The following is an 18,339-nucleotide window of genomic DNA, read 5'->3' as shown; positions in this document are numbered from 1 at the left end:
GAAAGATGAACTTTAATCTTTGATTAGGCAACCAGTTTGTGAATGGGTTTTGACCAGCAGGGCTTATCAAAATCTAGCTGTCACATTCGCATATTCAAAACCTCTGTTTTCAGTAGCGTTCGTTCATCTGCACCATAGCAGTTGGAAGAAAGAAAGCTTCTTATTTTGATTATTGACCTGAGCATGTTAAAAGGATATTATCTAACAAATCCAGGCATTTATACAGAATTTCATTATAGTACTTTTTGGCTAGGCAAGGCCTACATTATAGTTAGTAAAAGCAATTCTGTACTTAGAGTTGAATATAGAGTTTTGTTGACTGTGATAATATTTTCATAATTAAATCTCCCGAACAGTGCCAAAGAATGAAAATAGGGAAAATATATTCATACAGCTTTCTCAAAAAATAGATTGTCTTACAAAATAATTTACTGTGCCAAAATGGTTCTTTCGCAAATGATTAATCATTTTACTGTGCATGAGAAAGCCGACTTCCGCAACGATAGAGTATCAAACTTCCAGGGGCACAACAATGGACCTATTGCCAGGACAAAATGTGCAAAGAATCATAAATTATACCAGGACTGCAATCCTAACTCAGTTCTTAAGCTATTGCAAATGATACTGCATGCTCAATGTCAAAAACTTAGACTCATCCTTCCACAAGCCCTTATCAAGTATATATGATAAACGAGGGCCAGTGTGACTGTGAGTTCGTCCTGTATATCAGCAACAATCCTCTCTTCGTCCTTTTTCGCTTTCTCTATGTAGCTGAGCCTCATTTTCTGTTTTGTAAGGTAATGTGAACCCATTGAACCACTCTCTCTCGATGTCAATAACTAGATTCACCTTATTCAAGGAAAACTGAAGCACCTTCCTATAGTCCCGGAAATTCCTGTGGAAAGGCGCCACCTTGCCTTGAGAAACCACCCAGACCTCATCTGAGCTTCCAGCTATTAGATGCTCATCGTGACTAACCTGCAAATCAAGGCGAAAAGAGGGCTGTTATCCGTGAAAATGATCCATCATTGGTCAAATTGAAGTATTTTGACAAGAAAATCAATCTCACCATCAGAATTCCTGCTTGGAGCAAGACCGGACCTTGAATGAGTGCCTCCGCCGCATCCAAATCCTACGGTTGAGGATAGGCAAAAATGCAAAATCACAGTCACTCATCCTTAGACAAGAAACAAACAATTTGCAAAGATAATACTTTAGCAGTCATTGGTCATTAAAGTAGAACTTGAAGACCAAATTTATAAACAAAAGTAGGTCCACAACCACATTAACTATGTGCATAGCCCAATATTGCCTATAGGCATAGATATCAGAACTATTTGGTATAATGATTACTCTAATAGGAAAAAACTGATCAGGCTGGCATAACTGTTCTATTCCGAATATTTTCCAAGTTGGAATAATTAGATTGGTTTATGTTCCATTATAAGTTATATATGTGATGACAGAGGCCCTCTGTAGCTGTAATCACTGATTGGTTCTCCTAAAATTTCAATGTAAAAGCAGATTCCGATAAGTTCAATTAGTGCAAGAAAAATAATAAGCTAACTGAAAAGGTAATTGAAGTCATAAGATGGAAAAAAATGAGTAAACTTACCAGAAGATTGGATGGCTCATCAAGCAAAACTATGTAAGGTTTCTCGAAAGTTATCTTGGCAAATGCAGCTCTGCTTTTCTGACCACCTATTTATATGGTCAAAGCACCATGTTATATCTGCAATAAAATCCAAATAGCCTCGGAGTAGTACACAGTGAACTACAATTCAGATTACAAATTGACTAACCTCTACTAGAGCTTCTAAATTTCATACGAAAATTGCTGCAACAAAAAATTTACATATGCAACAGTAGCAAGAGGGAGGAGATGTACCAGACAGGGTATACATTAGTTGAAGTGCACGATTTCCAGTTACACCAAAGTAACCCAAGTGAGATCGAAGCTTTTCTTCCTGAACTCCCTACAGGAAGAATGCCACATAAGAAGGTATTTTCAGATAAAATGACACAATGTATGACGGATTCATTTTCCGCAGTGGAGTAAACGCAAATGCAAACCCAGAGGCAGGCAGCATATAATTACAATCTCAACCAAACAAGCATTAAGTATAATGGCTGAATATTTCTAGCAAGCTGTAAGCAATAGTTCCTAAACCACCAGAGATCAAGACCCAAACGGAAGGTGATTTGTGGAATATCAATGCTGTCATGAATAGGAGTTGTATTGAAAGCTTGGAGCCACGAGCTGCCTCAGAATATTATCCCAGATCGACTGCTTAATACTACGAAGGATCATCATCAACAAAAAGAAGGTTCTCGATTCTAAAGAAAACCATAAAAAAAAAAAAATACTGCATCCCCTTTCTTCACAATCACATCACAGCTTCCACATAACTGATCATTTTTTTAGATTTTGAAAAAGATTATATTCACTAGAAGAAAACTTAGAACATATCAGTGCACCAAATAAATTTCATTGTTTCTTCTCTTTCTTTTGGGATAAATTGCAAAAAAAATGACACAAAAACATCGACAGCATTAGCCCTACCTCAACAATGTTCGCAAATGATCCTTCCAATAGATTTTGCCAATGCAGATTACAATGGTACCTGCAAAACAACTAGAGTGAATGAGCTAGGGCACAAGAAAAAGATGTTGTGAAGAGAACAAACAACGAACGCTGAAAATGCAGAGGAATATGATTGCAGAACGCTATGATTCTCCGTGACTCTCGTGCAAGGCATAGTACATTTTTCATTCACAATTTGTTTGGGCATCAAGCGGAGTTGAAGATAGGTCATCAATATAGCAAGAGGAAGATCCAACCCAACGAGAAAACCCACCCGAATGTCCGTCTTTGACCTTCAATGGCTGGTTTTTTGGAAATTTATGGGAAACATCTCCACTGGAAAGTATCAATTTGTATTAAGCATCGAATCGAGGAAGCAGAAATGGAAATCGATGCCTCCAAAAACCATAAAACTCACCCGAACCCCAGAAAACTCACTGTACATGGCCGAATCAATTCACTGGATCTGATCGCCATCAATGACAATGCTCGGGATGTCTTGGATGAGGGGCCAATAGTCGCCACCGAGGTTTGAGCATCGATCTTTCAGAATCTCGCATCGTCCTATACAAAAATGTTGGAGGGAGGGAGGGAGGCCATCCTCTGGCAAGTACCTCAACTTGGGGCAATCTCGGATCCGTAAATCTTGGAGAGAGGAGAGATGGTTGCGAAGACCGCTCGACAGTCTTTCCACGTTCTTCATCTCTCTAATCCAAAGTTCGGTTAGAGAGGAAGGGAAGAGAAGACTCCACGCATCCTCCTCCTCCTCGTTCTCCTCCGAAGGAAACCGCACCTTCTCTCCCTCCCCTCCCATGCTCCTTCCGTCAATTCCAAGTCCCTCGAGGGATGTGAGAAAGGGTAAGCCCCATTCTCTCATTGGCTGCTCCAGGTTCTCGCACCTTATAATTAGAAGGTGCAGCAAATTGGGTGGAAAACCTCCTTCGGGCAAGCGTTTGATATTTTGGCAAGAAATAGATATTAACGTGAGGGATGTAAGATGATGCCACTGATTTGGTAGAGACTTTATCTTCGGACAATTTCGAAGTATAAGCCACGACAGAGTGATGGGAAGGGGAGGGAAGTCTTCTATCTCCAATGCTAGACAATTACCTATGGTCAAATGAGTGAGATGGGAGGTCGTGCGAAGGCACTGTGGTAGGCTTCTTAGTTTCTTACAGTCGTCAATAGTTAAATATTTCAACGATTCCATGGCGATCTCTTCCAGTAACTCCACTCCCTCACAATCACTAATTTGAAGTGTCTTTAGAGCAGCAAGTTGAGGCATCGAGTTATTACTGGTGGGGTCATCGGGAGCAATGATAAATCCCTTGACTTTTGGACACTTCTCAATAACCAAATTTTTGAGGGCCTGCATCTTGCTCGGAAGCTTTTCTAAACTCATGCAATTCCTTAATTCCATGCTTTCAAGGTTGGAAGGCAGCTCTATCTCTTTTTCTCCTGCCACAAGAGACGTGAATTGAGCACATCTTTGGATGGCTAATTTCTGGAGGCAAATAAGATTTCGTGTTTCATTTTCATCTTGCCACAAGTGTGTTAGCTTGTCACAGCTTGTTATTTCAAGCTCCTTTAGCTTGACCCAACCGCTCATAAACACATGATTAAAGCAAACGAGATCTGCAAGATTTTCAACTCTGAGAACGGTTAAAGAAGTTAGGCTGACCAAGCACGTTAAGATCTCCTTATTACAATCCTCAAGGTATAACTCGCGGAGAGATGGAAGACGAACCATGCCGGTTGAGTTATTCAAATGCGGGCATGAATGAATTTCAAGTTTTATGAGAAGATCAAGTTGACAAGGCAATGTCCCGACCAACGAAGGACAGCGCCGGACAACAAGATGCTGAAGACAGGAGAATGGGAATTCTTCCTTTGGGTCCCCGGCATAACGACCCCAATCCTTCCATGCCAACATCTCTTCAAACTTCAAAGTTGTTAAGGTCGAGAAAGGCCTTTTACCACCGTAAAATTCAGAGCCTATCATTCTTACTGCATGTAGACCTTTAAGAGATAATTCCTTAAGTGAAGGTAGTTGTCCAAGTAGGGGCAGCGACGTGACATTAGGACAGTCCCGCAAGTACAAAGACACTATCTTAGAATATGATGGACTATCTAACCAGGATGGGAGTTTTGCACCACCATAGTACGAGATAGTGAGATTTTCAAGATTAGTGTGAGGTTGGAGAAAGTGAAGCACCTGCGCTTCACGCTTATCATCCCGCAAATTTCCAAAATCTTCACCCCAATGCAAGGCTAAGTTGCTAAGGCCTTGCTTTCCTGACAAATTAGCATCAACCGCGTCTCTCACTTCTTCCACCTTTTGCAATTCTGATATGAGCAATTCTCCTTGAAGATGTGGCAACTTCTTTAACTCTTTTAACTGTGACCCTTTCTCTATTCCCACCACAAACTTGGACAAGATAGTAAGATTCTTCAAATTACCGATACCCAATGGCATCTCTTTTAGACTTTCTGTATCTCTAATGTCAAGAAACTGTAAGCTGACCAATTTTGTGATACCTGAAGGCAACATAGAAAGCTTTCGACAACCTCTCAATATCAAAGCTTGTAATTTGCACAAGGTGCTAATTGACTCGGGTAGCCATTTGATATCAGTGTACGAGAAATTGAGATATCGAAGATGTTTTAAATCACCGACACAATGCGGTACCTCTGTGATGTAACAATGACATAACGAGAACACCCTCAAGTACTTTAAGTTTGTTAGCAAGTCATGTAGCACCTTGCTGGAAATAGAGAAAGAGCCCCCACTATATCCAACACGTACTAGAATTAAACTTCTTAGTACCTTCATTCCGTGATATGCTCCCAGGCATTTTGATGTAACATGCCATGTTGTCATGAATGATGCATAACGAGCTTTCTCTAGAGATGCATCGTCTTCATTACCTGCCAGCTGAGAGTCCCCTGATCTATAGCATGTCCCACCCGCAATTGACTTTGCTAGATCATTCAGAAGATCATGCATTGAAAACTTAGATGCATCGACCCTTGATTGTTGAAGAAATGATCTCGATACTAACTCATCGAAGTGATCTTGTCCCAGTCTCAAGATATCCTCATTTGCCTTTTGTCCATCTAAAAAGCCCTCTGCTATCCATAAGAGTACCAACTCATCCCTCTCAATTTCATAATCCTTGGGAAATACCGCACAATAAGCAAAACATCTCTTCAAATAAGAAGGAAGATGGACATAGCTCAATTTCAAAACTGGGAGTACCTCATCTTTTTTTCCCTTTGGAAGATCCCATATTCTGTTATTTAAGATAGCTTCCCATTTATCCGGATTCCTTTCGTTACATAGGACACCGCCCAACATCTTCGCTACCAAAGGTAAGCCTTTACATTTTTTAGCTAATTCCTTGCCTATTCTTTCAAGATCTGGGTGGCTTTCAAAATTTGTTGCTCCAAGAGCATGAAAGGCTAATAAGCTTGTACAATTATCAAGGGACAGCTGCTCCAAATGATACGGTGAAGCTCCTCTTATGGAAACAACGGGAAGGTTGCGAGTCGTGACAATGATCTTGCTTCCCTTGGCCCCCGCTTCAAATGGCTTTAAGAAGTCAGTCCATTTTCCGTAGTTCTCATTCCATACATCGTCTAAAACCACAAGAAACTTCTTCCCGGATAAACTGTCCTTCAACTTAACTTGAAGCCCGTTAAGATCTTCGCCCTCGCAGGACAACCCGGTTATCGGCCGCAAAATAGTCTTTGTTATGTCAAAAACATCAAAAACATCCGACACACAAACCCATGCTCTCGTCTCGAAATAACTTTTCACTCTAGCATCATTATACAGCCATTGAGCTAATGCCGTCTTTCCAACACCACCCATCCCAACTATGGGGACTATGCTCAGCGTGGCATCAGAATTTTCGACCTCACTGACCAATCGTTCGAGTATCTGTGCTTCTTCCTTCTCCCTGCCAAAAAACTGAGTCTCCGCCAGAGAAGTGCTAGGGAGCCTTTGGTTGGCGTAGTCAGATTTGCCCACAACATTCTCTCTCAAGCTTAAACGATCCTTCCTGATGACAATCTCTTCCAACCTGCCATTGATCTCCTGGACCTCGGTTTCAGACACGAGCAAGCACGGGTTTAGATTCGATCTGGAGGATTTATCTTGGCCAAAGCAAGAGAACTTCCAATTTATCCGACCTCTGCTTGTGCTGGATTTTGCCCCCGACTTAACCTGAGTGGCTTGGAGCGCGAGCACATCGAGCAAGTCTTCCATGTCATAGGCCAAGTCCCTAACATCGTCCAACCACTGCTTCACTAGACAATTACTGCTCAGTTGCCTGTCCTCTGCATCATCCAGCACTGCATTGATTGTATCTAGCGTCTTCCTCCAATTATTGAGCAGGTCGGTGCTGATTCCAGAGAAGGGCGGTGCTCCTTCCCTTTGCGCATTGCTCAATCCCAAAGAAGCTAATTTGTCGAATAGGACTTGAAAGAAGGAAGCCAAGACGGAACCCAAAACAATCTCTACAATGGCCATGGGTGAATCAGTCACTGTAGACAACAACAAAGGTTATGGTGAATCAAAGCGATAATGACCTAATAGAGAGAAAACTATGAAGTCGAGGTAGACCAAGACTTTCACCTACCAAAGAGAGGAAACGAAGATCAAGACTTTCGAGGATGCTTTCTATCCACAAGTGCTTGTTTCGTAATATTTAGAGATTATCCCAGATATTCTTAGTTTCCACAATCATATATCTGCTCATGTAAATAAACCATAAACTCAAGAAAATCAAGACCTTACTGGGTATGATGAACTTTTTTGTCGTGAAAGTGAAGCAAAATTGACAAAGAGCTGATGGGAAAGAAACTTTAATAAAATCCAGGAAGACAAGACTTATGGAGACTGATTATTATCTGACAATTAGCATTGATTATTGTTCTCTTGCTCAAAATCAACTAATTTTTGTCCAACTTTTGTCATTTTTAACCATGTTGTGATTTTTCATTCATTAATCTCTATTGTACTTGTCTGTCGGAATTATGTCTAGATTTTCATTGATCTTTCGAAATTTAAGTTTAATAAATGAAAAAAGAGCAAAAAGATAAACTAAAAAAGATAAACAGCAAAAAAATGATAAAGAAAAAAAATGCAGGAATGGGGCGATAATACTTCGTGACTTGCGGAGAGTTCCACATCACATTTTTGTTTTGTTTTCTTTAAATGAAGATGCAATCTAAAGTTGTTAACATGCATAAAGATTGTCCCAGATTTTCCAATTTATAACATTTGATTTATGAAAGGAAACGTGCAAATATGACAATTAATAATAATCCACTCCAAATGGCCTAGATGTGCATGATAATGCTTGTCCACGAAAATTCTAATTTTTCTAATATAATTGTCCTGATACGAATATAATGCAATTCTATCTTAATATGTAATGAAAATCATAAATTAGAGGTCAATTTTGGCTCGAACAAGTACGCGTGTAGATGTATCACCTCATTAAAACAACTAGGCCAAATTAAGATCAACAAATCACCATGAATTATGCAATCAAGCCACAACTTTAATCTGGCCAGCAAGTACTTGACATCAACCTCCCTTGCTGCATCAGTTTTGAGGGAAAAAGGGAGCAAGTAGATAGATGTCTCTTACCTATTTCGAGTAGATTTCCTGGAGTTGACCGGAAAACGGGTTTAGATCAACGAGTAGGCAGCTTGTTGTGACGACTCACGACGCCACTTAGCGATGATCACGGCAAGGCAGTGGTGGGAACGCAGCAATGAGGTGAGGACTCCGGCTTGACCACGGCAGCACGTGAACTGTGATGGGCGATGGGCCTATCTCGGGCTGAATAACGGCTCTATCATGCCCAATTTGAATGACAAAATATGACTAGCGATCTGGACAAATCAACAACAGCAATCCAGCAAGCACGAGCGCTAAGTTCGGATGAACAGGAGGAGAATACTATTGAGCAGGGGGACAAGCACTGGATTCGGCGGTTCACAGTCTATGCGTGTGAATTCAGCTACGGCAATGCGTGGCCACCGCTTGCAACGACGAATAATAATATCAATGGAGCTACGACTAGAATAGCAGATCAAAGATGTTGGTGATTGGCGACAATCAACGTGCATGCAAGACGGGAATTGAATGAAAGTGGAGTCTCTAGGTGTGAGTTTGATAATGATGATGGTGGTGGTGGTGGTTGAAAACAATTATTGGATCACGTTCCAGTGACCAAAGATCGGTCCCTTCAATGCTAAAACAAAATGATTGAATTGGTAGGACCTTGCCTTAGACTTTTTTGTCACCATGTCCCATCAAGCATAGCATTAAGGACTTGACCCCTCCGAGGACGATGACCCCCCATCCGCCAATTGTTAAAGGCCTAAAAGCTACACACGATTGATAAAATCATATCTTGTTGCTTGATTCAAATAAAAATATTCGCCCGTTTTCCATTCCAAAAGAAGAGCCCTTAAGACTCGTATGGTGCTACGAATTGTTATCATAAAATTAGCCCATACAATTTCGGATACTTTTATCAATCATGTTTTAAATATCGAAAGTTATAAAAATCAACAAGAGTGGAGAATCTAAATATAATTGTCTTGATACGAATATAATGCAATTCTATCCTAATATGTAATGAAAAATCATAAATTAGAGGACAATTTTGGCTCGAACAAAGAGAAAAAAGAAAAACTAAAAAATATAAACAGCAAAAAACTGATAAAGAAAAAAAATGCAGGAATGGGGCGATAATACTTCGTGACTTGCGGAGAGTTCCACATCACATTTTTGTTTTGTTTTCTTTAAATGAAGATGCAATCTAAAGTTGTTAACATGCATAAAGATTGTCCCAGATTTTCCAATTTATAACATTTGATTTATGAAAGGAAACGTGCAAATATGACAATTAATAATAATCCACTCCAAATGGCCTAGATGTGCATGATAATGCTTGTCCACGAAAATTCTAATTTTTCTAATATAATTGTCCTGATATGAATATAATGCAATTCTATCCTAATATATAATGAAAAATCATAAAATAGAGGTCAGTTTTGGCTCAAACAAGTAGCGTGCAGATGTATCACCTCATCAAAACAACTAGGCCAAATTAAGATCAACAAATCACCATGATCAAGCCATGCAACTTTAATCTAGACAGCAAGTATTTGACATCAACTTCCCCAAAAATTTTGTTATTAAACTTGCAATCGGGATTATAGATAGACATGAAATCGGTTTAAGAACCAAAATTTTGTTGCTGCTGTTGCCTCTTCTTTTGCTCAAAAGATTGCTTTTCCCTCCATTAATTGAAAGATTTCAGAAACGATGGGTGGTTGCTCTCGTGTAATGAATTTCTACCAGATGCTTTAGTGAGCGAAGTTCTGGCTGCATCGGTTTGAGGGGAAAAGAGAACAAGTAGATAGATGTCTCTTACCTATTCCGAGTAGACTTCCTGGAGGAGACCGTTGAACAGGATTAATTCAACGAGAGCAATCCAACAAGCACGAGCGCTAGGTTCAGATGAGCAGCAAGAGAACACTGTTGAGCAGGGGGACAAGCATATGGTGAAGCCAAGTGATAATGAGATAATGGAGAGAGAAAACTATAAAGTCCAGGAAGACCAAGACTTTTCACCTACCAAGACATGAAATGAAGACCAAGACTTTCGAGAATGCTTTCTATCCACAAGTGCCTGTTTTGTAATATTAAGAAATTATCCCAGATATTTGTGGTTTCCACGATCATATATATTTCTTCATGTAAATATACCATAAACTCAGGAAGACCAAGACTTTACTAGACATCATGTACTTTTTGGTCTAGAAGGTGAATCAAAAGTGAAAAGGAGCAAATGGGAAGGAAAGTTCAATAAAATCCGGGAAAACCGAGACTTTGCAAGACGCATATTGGCTTTAGTGCTTCACTTTTTAAAATGTAGGTATGGGACGATAATACCCTTCGTGACTTGCGGAGAGTTCCACTATACATCTTTTCTTTGTTTTTTTTTTTAATGAAGATGCAATCTTAAATTACTAACATGCAAGATATGATTTTCCTACATTTTCCAATTTATAACATGTGATTAATATAAGGAAACGTGCAAATAAATGAAATCCTATCCTAATATGTAATGAAAAATCTTCAATATGCCCAAATATGAAAATATGAACACATATAAAATTGTGAATATAACTTTCCCCAAAAATGTAAATGGTTAATATGCAATGTCCTAAATGTACAACACCTAATAAATCTACATGTGGCTTTATTAAGCATGCCCCCTAATATACAAATCTTGAATGCAACGAATGTGTAGGCGATGTAAACATGAAAATTACATGTGAAGATGTGATCAAGAGTGACCTAGCGATATGCAATTTCATGAACACCGACGGCAAAAATATTCGACAAATCACCACGAATTATGCAATCAAGCCATGCAACTTTAAAATGGACAGCAAGTATTTGAACATCAACTTCCCCAAAAATTTTGTTATTAAACTTGCAATCGGGATTATAGATAGACATGAAATCGGTTTAAGAACCAAATTTTGTTGCTGCTGTTGCCTCTTCTTTTGCTCAAAAGATTGCTTTTCCCTCCATTAATTGAAAGATTTCAGAAACGATGGGCGGTTGCTCTCGTGTAATGAATGTCTACCAGATGCTTTAGTGAGCGAAGTTCTGGCTGCATCGGTTTGAGGGGAAAAGAGAGCAAGTAGATGGATGTCTCTTACCTATTCCGAGTAGACTTCCTGGAGGAGACTGTTGAACGGGATTAGATCAACGAGAGCAATCCAACAAGCACGAGCGCTAGGTTCGAATGAGCAGGAAGAGAGCACTGTTGAGCAGGGGGACGAGCATATGGTGAAGCCAAGTGATAATGAGATAATGGAGAGAGAAAACTACCAAAGAGATGAAAGGAAGACCAAGACTTTCGAGAAAGCTTTCTGTCCACAAGTGCTTGTTTTGTACTATTTAGAGATTATCCCAGATATTTGTTGTTTCCACGATCATATATTCTGTTCATGTAAATATACCAGAAACTCAGGAAGACCAAGACTTTACTAGACATCGTGTACTTTTTGGTCTAGAAAGTGAAGTAAAAGTGAAAAGGAGCAAATGGGAAGGAAAGTTCAATAAAATCCAGGAAGACCAAGACTTTGCAATACGCAAATTGGCTTTGGTGCTTCACTTCTCAAGAAGAAAAACCAAAATAGAAAAACAGACAAAAAACTTATAAAGAAAATAAAATGCAGGAATGGGACGATAATACTCTTCGTGGCTTGCGGAGAGTTCCACTATACATATTTTCTTTGTTTTTTTTTTAAAGATGCAATCTAAAATTACTAACATGCAAGATATGATTTTTCCTACATTTTCCAATTTATAACATGTGATTTACAAAAGGAAACGTGAAAATAAAAGAAAATCTATCCTGATATGTAATTAAAAATCTTCAATAAACCCAATTATACAATATGAACACACTTAAAATTGTGAATATAACTTTCCCCAAAAATGTAAATGGTTAATATGCCATTTCCTAAATGTACAACACCTAATGAATCTACATGAGGTTATATTAAACATGCCCCCTAATATACAAATCTAGAATGCAACGAATGTATAGGCAATGTAAACATGGAATGACACGTGAAGATGTGATTGAGAGTGACCTAGTGATATGCAATTTCATGAACACCGATGGCAAAAATATTCAACAAATCACCATGAATTATGCAATCAAGCCATGCAACTTTAATCTGGACAGAAAGTATTTGAACATCAACTTCCCCCAAAATTTTGTTATTAACCTTGCAATCGGGATTATAGATAGGCATGAAATCGGTTTAAGAACCAAAATAGATGTCTCTTACCTATTCCGTGTAGACTTCCTGGAGCAGGCCGGTGAATGGGATTAGATCAACAACAGCAATCCAGCAAGCACGAGCGCTAGGTTCAGACGAGCAGGAAAAGAACACTGTTGAGCAGAGGGATGAGCACCAGGTTGGGCGGTTCACAGTGTATGCGTGTGAATTCAACCACGGCAATGCGTGGCCGCCGCTTGCAACGACGAACGACAATACTGATGGAGCTACGACTAGAACAGGTTTGTGGGGGATTGGGCAGATCAGAGATGGTGGTGATTGGCGACAATCAACATGCATGCGAGAAGTGAATTGAATGAAAGTGGAGTCTGTGGGCGTGAGTTTGAAGCTGATGATGGTGGTTGAGGAAAAAGTGAGGCGGTGTGGCTTTAAGGTGGGTATTTTTTCTCAGAGGTTCCCATTTTATCTTTTCTTTTCTTTTTTTCTTTGGGGAATAAATTCGAAGGAACCTAATCCTATTTGTTAAAATTCTGGTATATGCTTATAAAATGCTTTAATTGCAAGAATTTTTTTTTTTAGGAAAACCGGTTCCATTTTTTCAAATATATATGAAATCGACTTTGGGCAAAATTTAGGTATCAACAAGTTTTATCTATCAAATGGTTATTTCTGAGCTATTTACACTTATTTTGGTAACTCGAGATTTCTTAATTTTAGGTGATGTAGGATGGTCAGATGATCCTGGCTGTAACCGTCTGCTTATTGCCCACGTTTCGCCTCTCTTTGCAAAGTAACGCCAGTGCAGATTCGGACACTGGGATCTATATCTGACTTCTAATCCTATTCGGATTTTCCATTACGTTTCTCTTTCGGATCGAATTGAGCCAAATCCTCTTGTTGTTCTCTATCAAAGTAGTTTAAGTAGTTAAAGTTTTTACTTCCTTGCATTTTACATGGTAAAGAGTAGAAACCCGTATCAGCTCGACTTAAGAGTCACGGAGAGATTTTTTAAGGGTCCAACCAAATTTCCTGATTTAATAGATTCGATAGTTTTTGACATTCACGCTTGGCATAACTTTAGTTTACCCAAGGATGTGAGGAATCATGGAGGCTATGTATATGCTAAAACAGTTATTGGATCATGTTCACCAATAGTGACCAAAGATCGGTCCCACACATGCTAAAACAAAATGATGGAACTGGGAGCACTGCTTTAGCCTTTTTTGTCACCATGTCCAATCAAGCATAGCATTAAGGACTTTTCGTCCGCCAATTATTAAAGGCTGCAAAGTTACACAAGATTAATACAACCATATCTTTTACTGGATTCAAATGAAAATGTTCACCGTTCTTCACTCGAAAAAAAGAGCAAATTAGACTCCTAAACTACTACTGATTGTTATCATAGAATTAGCCCATACAATTTTGAATACTTTTATCAATCATGTTTTAGGTATCGTAAGTTATAAGAATCAACAACAGTCGAGAATCTAACTATATATGAGCGGAACACGTGATGTGTGTGGACATGAAACGACTCGAGAGGTTTGAGAGAGAGAGAGAGAGCCATCATATTACTTCAAGTTGGAGTCTTGCATGTCTTGCACAATCTTGCTTTCTTATAAGAAAATTCATTTTTCCTTATTGAATGGGGATGTCTTTCACGATGATCTTGCTTAAAGCAAAGATTTCTTGCACAATCTTGCTTTCTTAAAGCAAAATTCAATTCCTTCTTTTGAATGGGGAGACCAAACCAATTAGATGTGGAAATTTATCTTCACAGTGGATCGGGATTAACTACGATTCTAGAGTTTAGAAAACAATTTAACCTACTTAATCTGAGTGAGCGCACTAAGTATTATGCCTTTCCTCTATTATTACTTGGAGCGAATCGTATTATGTCTCGTAGTATATGCTAATTATAGTGATTCCAGAGAGTTCACAATCATAAACTATCGAAAGCTTGTAGACAAACAATTCGAGGCTTGAATTTAGACCGTAAAATGAATTTGAAGCTGGACATCTATATCCGAAGGCTCAAAATTATGTCAAACTCCATCATGACAGGGTACATGTGGCAGAGTATTCTGCAACTAGCCATCTCGTACCAACATGTCTCCCCGGCAGCTCCTTGACCATCGTGGGCCAAAATCGCATCAAAGGATCGCCACTATGTCAGTGTTTTTGAAACCTAAATTATCAAAGACACAGTTAACAATGGCATCTTATTTTCTATTATACATCTACAAGTCACAAAGGACGGCAAGTTTGTCTGTTTGATAATGAAAACAAAATCAAGTGCTTTGGCTAAAAGAAAAGGTCCTCTATTTCAAACGACATCCAAAAGTCTTGATCTGAAGAAAAAGGAGAACAATCTCACTTGAGGACATAGTGTGCATCAAAACATACGCTCTTCGGTCTGACTCAAACTTCTTGGCGTATTAGGAAGACCAAGACTTTACTGTAACTCATCAACTTTCTTGTGTAGAAAGTGAGGCAAAAGGGAAAAAGTGATATTATTAAATCCAGGAAGACCGAGATTTTGCAGGACTCAAATTGGCTTCATTGCTTCACTTTTCACATCCCTCTTCTTCCATCCCTATGTGAATGTCTCTTTTTCCATTACTAGTAGAACTTTCACTCATTACAGGTCTTGCTTAAAATTAACAATACTAGAAACAAGTATAAGAAGAAAGCCAAGAAGGAACGGAAAAGATCTCTCCAATGGCCATGGGTGAATCAGTCACCATAGAGAACAACAAGGGTTATGGTGAAGCTAACTAGCTAAGTGATAATGAGGTAACGGAGAGAGAAAACTATAGAAGTCCCCGAAGACCAAGACTTTCACCTACGAAAATATTAAACAAAGACCAAGACTTTAAAATATGCTCATCAATGGCTAGAGAAATCATTTTAAAATACTTTTTGTCCACAAGTACTTGTTTCCTAATATTTAGAGAATATTTCCAGAGACATTATTGGATGTCATGTGCTCTTTTGTCTGGAAAGTGAAGCAAAAGTGGAGAATTTCTACGCGTGACATGTGAAGCAAAAGCGAAGCACTTTAAGAAAAAGTACCAACTGGAAAGAAACTTTAATCAATTCCAGGAAGACCAAGACTTTGTAAAACGCAAATTGGCTTTGTTGCTTCACTTTTCACATCCCACTATCATCCATAATGTGAATGTCTCTTTGTTGCGCACCATAATTTGGGCTAACTTTGCATGTTCAAAGGAGCACAATTCTCCTAACAAGCGATTCATGATCATCAACTACTTCAGCACCCTTCAGCTAATCATTGTAGCCCATCTTGATGCGAATTTTTAGCACTATAGCTGCCACGTAAAAGCCTATAACTGCAAAAAAAAAAGAGGCTAACAAAACACTTGTAAGCAGTAACTTTTTTACAAAGATATGCATGCACTCTAAGTTGGTCATATGAAGAAAAATCACCTTTAATCCTCTGTTTTGGATGGCCACAAGAAAAAAGAAAAGGTCCTTTCTTTCAAACGAGAGCCAAAATTCTTGATCCGGAGAAAAAGGGGAACAATTGATTTATCTAACTCAAGAACATAATGTGCATCAAAACATATGCTCTTCGGTCTTACTCAAACGGATTGTCGTAATAATACACTCAAATAAAATACTTCTCATCAGGAAGACCCAAACTTTATTGGATATCATGTACCTTTTTTTATCTAGAAAGTGAAGCAAAAGTGAAAGACCAAATGCAAAAAAAAACTGTAGTAAAATCCAGGAAGACCAAGATTTTCCAAGACACAAATTGGCTTCATTGCTTCACTTTTAACATCCGTTCTCTTCCATCCCTATGTGAATGTCTCTTTTCCGTTACTAGTAGAATTTCCACGAGTTGCATGTCTTGCTTAAAATTAACAATTTTATAAATTAGTATAAGAAGAAAGCCAAGAAGGAACGGAAAATATCTCTCCAATGGCCATGGGGTGATGGGTTATGGTGAAGCAAAGTGATAATGAGCTAATGGAGAGAGAAAACTATAAAGTCCAGGAAGACCAAAACTTTCACCCACCATAAACATTAAGCTAAGACCAAGATTTTCAAGGATGCTTTCTGTCCACAGGTGCGATGTTCATGTAAATAAACCATTAACTCAGAAAGACCAAGACTTTAGGGGACATCATGTACTTCACAAAAAAACAAAAGAAGAAAAGAAAGAGACGCAAAAGTGAAAAGGAGATGTGCGAAAGAAACTTTAATAAAATTCAGGAAGACCAAGACTTACCAGGACGCGAATTGGCTTTGTTACTTCACCTTTCACATGGGTTCTATTTTTTTTTCTGTTTGAATGAAATATTATTTGACAATTAACATTGATTGTTGTTCTCTTGCTAAAAATCAACTATACAATAATTTTATTTAGATTAGTGTTCTCCTATTTTCTGTATTATTCATTTTTCTATGGTAATTATGGGTAAAAGAGAGATATTTTCTTCAAAGAATGAGATTAAAATATGCTTTTGCACTTTACAAGTCATATGCATTGCACACATGTTAACGGAAAAAAAATATCAAAGGGTTAGTGGCTGTTACAAAATTAAAATTCAGGGGACATTGTGTAATAATTGAAACTGGGGGCAAACGTGCACTATTCCCAAAGTTCAAGGGGATTTGTGTAATTTCATCTTAAACATATAACTAAGCCAAATTTATTTAGATGGAATAATCACTAATCAATATGTAATATTGTCGCTCTTCCATAAGTAAGCACTAGAGGACCATCAGGCTCTACCCCAAAAAACTATTCAATAAAAAAAAAATTCTTGTGGCTCCTCTAGTGGGTATTGTCATTAAACTAAGCACCAAAGTTTGCTAGATGGAATGATACGTAAACCTAATTGGCTCCTCCAGTGGGGCAACGAAATCAATTCCAACTGATTCTATTTTTAGATAGAATTCATGGTCGAGACTCAATTGGAAACAAAACGACTCAAATGATTTCGATTGTATTATGGGAGCCAAAATGTCTTCTTATGTTTCTCTAACCATAATTTCTAAATGCTCCTCTTAAAATATGAATCACGAGTCCTTATTCTATATGCACTTTTTGGGACAAATAATAAACGTTGGTTGATGCCAAGATGGTTAAATATAGACCAATAAAAAAAGCTGAAATGATTGCCAACCGTGGTGAGTTTATCAATCGTTAAATAGAACCGGACACCTTACTATTGACGAAATATAAAAAAGGTTACCCCTTGACACTCGTTAAGTGTTTATATTAATATGTCAACATGACATATGAAGCTGCGATGGAGAAATGGTAGTCTACATGAGAAGTACTAATCTGCCTATCATATAATGTATCAATTAACCGGGACTCTTAAGTTCTCATCAACCAAATGTTTTAATTGCAAATTAAATTTGTCCCATAATATGGCTACGTTTAGCAACCATTTGGCCAAAAGGCCTTTGGGCCTCTAAAGGACTTTGGCCAAAAGTTAAGCCATTCGACAAATATTTTTGAAAAACTTTGGGAAAATGGATTGCATTTTAAAAGTACTCTAAAGTCCCTTAGCCCAAGACAAATTCATAGGAGCTTTGGGCTTTAAGTATTTTTGGAATGTTAATGTATTTTTTTTCTTTCAACTTTGCCCTCACTAAACTTTTGAAATTCCAAAAATACCTCATCACGGCGTTGCTGGCGAGGTTAGATTCAGTGCCAGATCTGAACCACCGGTGAAGGTTTGAGGATTTTTTTTTATAAAGAAAATAGCAAAACTTCCTTTGTAAGTGTAGTTTTTTTTTTCCAAATAGTATATAAACCAAAGTTGTTCCCAATGCGCTTTTAATTTACACTTTACCAAAACACTACTTGCATTTAAGAAAAACCCTCTCACCCAAATTCTTTGCATTTCCTCCAA

The 18,339-nt window shown here is 38.3% G+C and overlaps 2 protein-coding genes, 1 long non-coding RNA gene and 1 pseudogene across 3 annotated transcripts in view; all 4 read right to left on the bottom strand.

Annotated features, from left to right (window-relative positions):
- Positions 1-13,538, bottom strand: part of LOC115666275 (putative disease resistance protein At3g14460) — a 74,634-nt gene extending 61,096 nt beyond the window's left edge. The window contains exons 1-4 of the mRNA XM_056318994.1: positions 13,235-13,538; positions 12,488-12,885; positions 11,345-11,629; positions 10,045-10,148 (exon numbers count right to left, since the gene is read on the bottom strand). The gene's annotated coding sequence lies outside the window, so the exon portion shown is untranslated. The remainder of the gene's footprint in view (positions 1-10,044; positions 10,149-11,344; positions 11,630-12,487; positions 12,886-13,234) is intronic.
- LOC115661963 (ABC transporter F family member 3-like) lies at positions 547-3,204 on the bottom strand (annotated as a pseudogene).
- Positions 3,061-7,118, bottom strand: LOC130140273 (putative disease resistance RPP13-like protein 1). The gene is made up of 2 exons (XM_056319282.1): positions 3,199-7,118; positions 3,061-3,148 (listed from the first exon to the last, which is right to left on the bottom strand). Exons 1-2 carry the CDS (start codon positions 7,116-7,118, stop codon positions 3,061-3,063), a joined length of 4,008 nt encoding a protein of 1,335 aa, XP_056175257.1.
- A 1,797-nt stretch (positions 13,539-15,335) lies between the features above and the next one.
- Positions 15,336-16,142, bottom strand: LOC130140321 (uncharacterized). The gene is made up of 2 exons (XR_008818331.1): positions 15,893-16,142; positions 15,336-15,795 (listed from the first exon to the last, which is right to left on the bottom strand). It is a non-coding gene; the product is annotated as an uncharacterized LOC130140321 (long non-coding RNA).
- Between the last annotated feature and the right edge of the window lie 2,197 nt (positions 16,143-18,339).

Source organism: Syzygium oleosum, unplaced genomic scaffold, assembly GCF_021117445.2.
Source record: "Syzygium oleosum isolate NSW1041296 unplaced genomic scaffold, Sole_v2.1 Sole_v2.17, whole genome shotgun sequence".
NCBI classification, from domain to species: Eukaryota; Viridiplantae; Streptophyta; class Magnoliopsida; order Myrtales; family Myrtaceae; genus Syzygium; species Syzygium oleosum.
The sequence above is the reverse complement of the archived record's forward strand: the minus strand, read 5'-3'. Positions and strand labels throughout refer to the sequence as shown.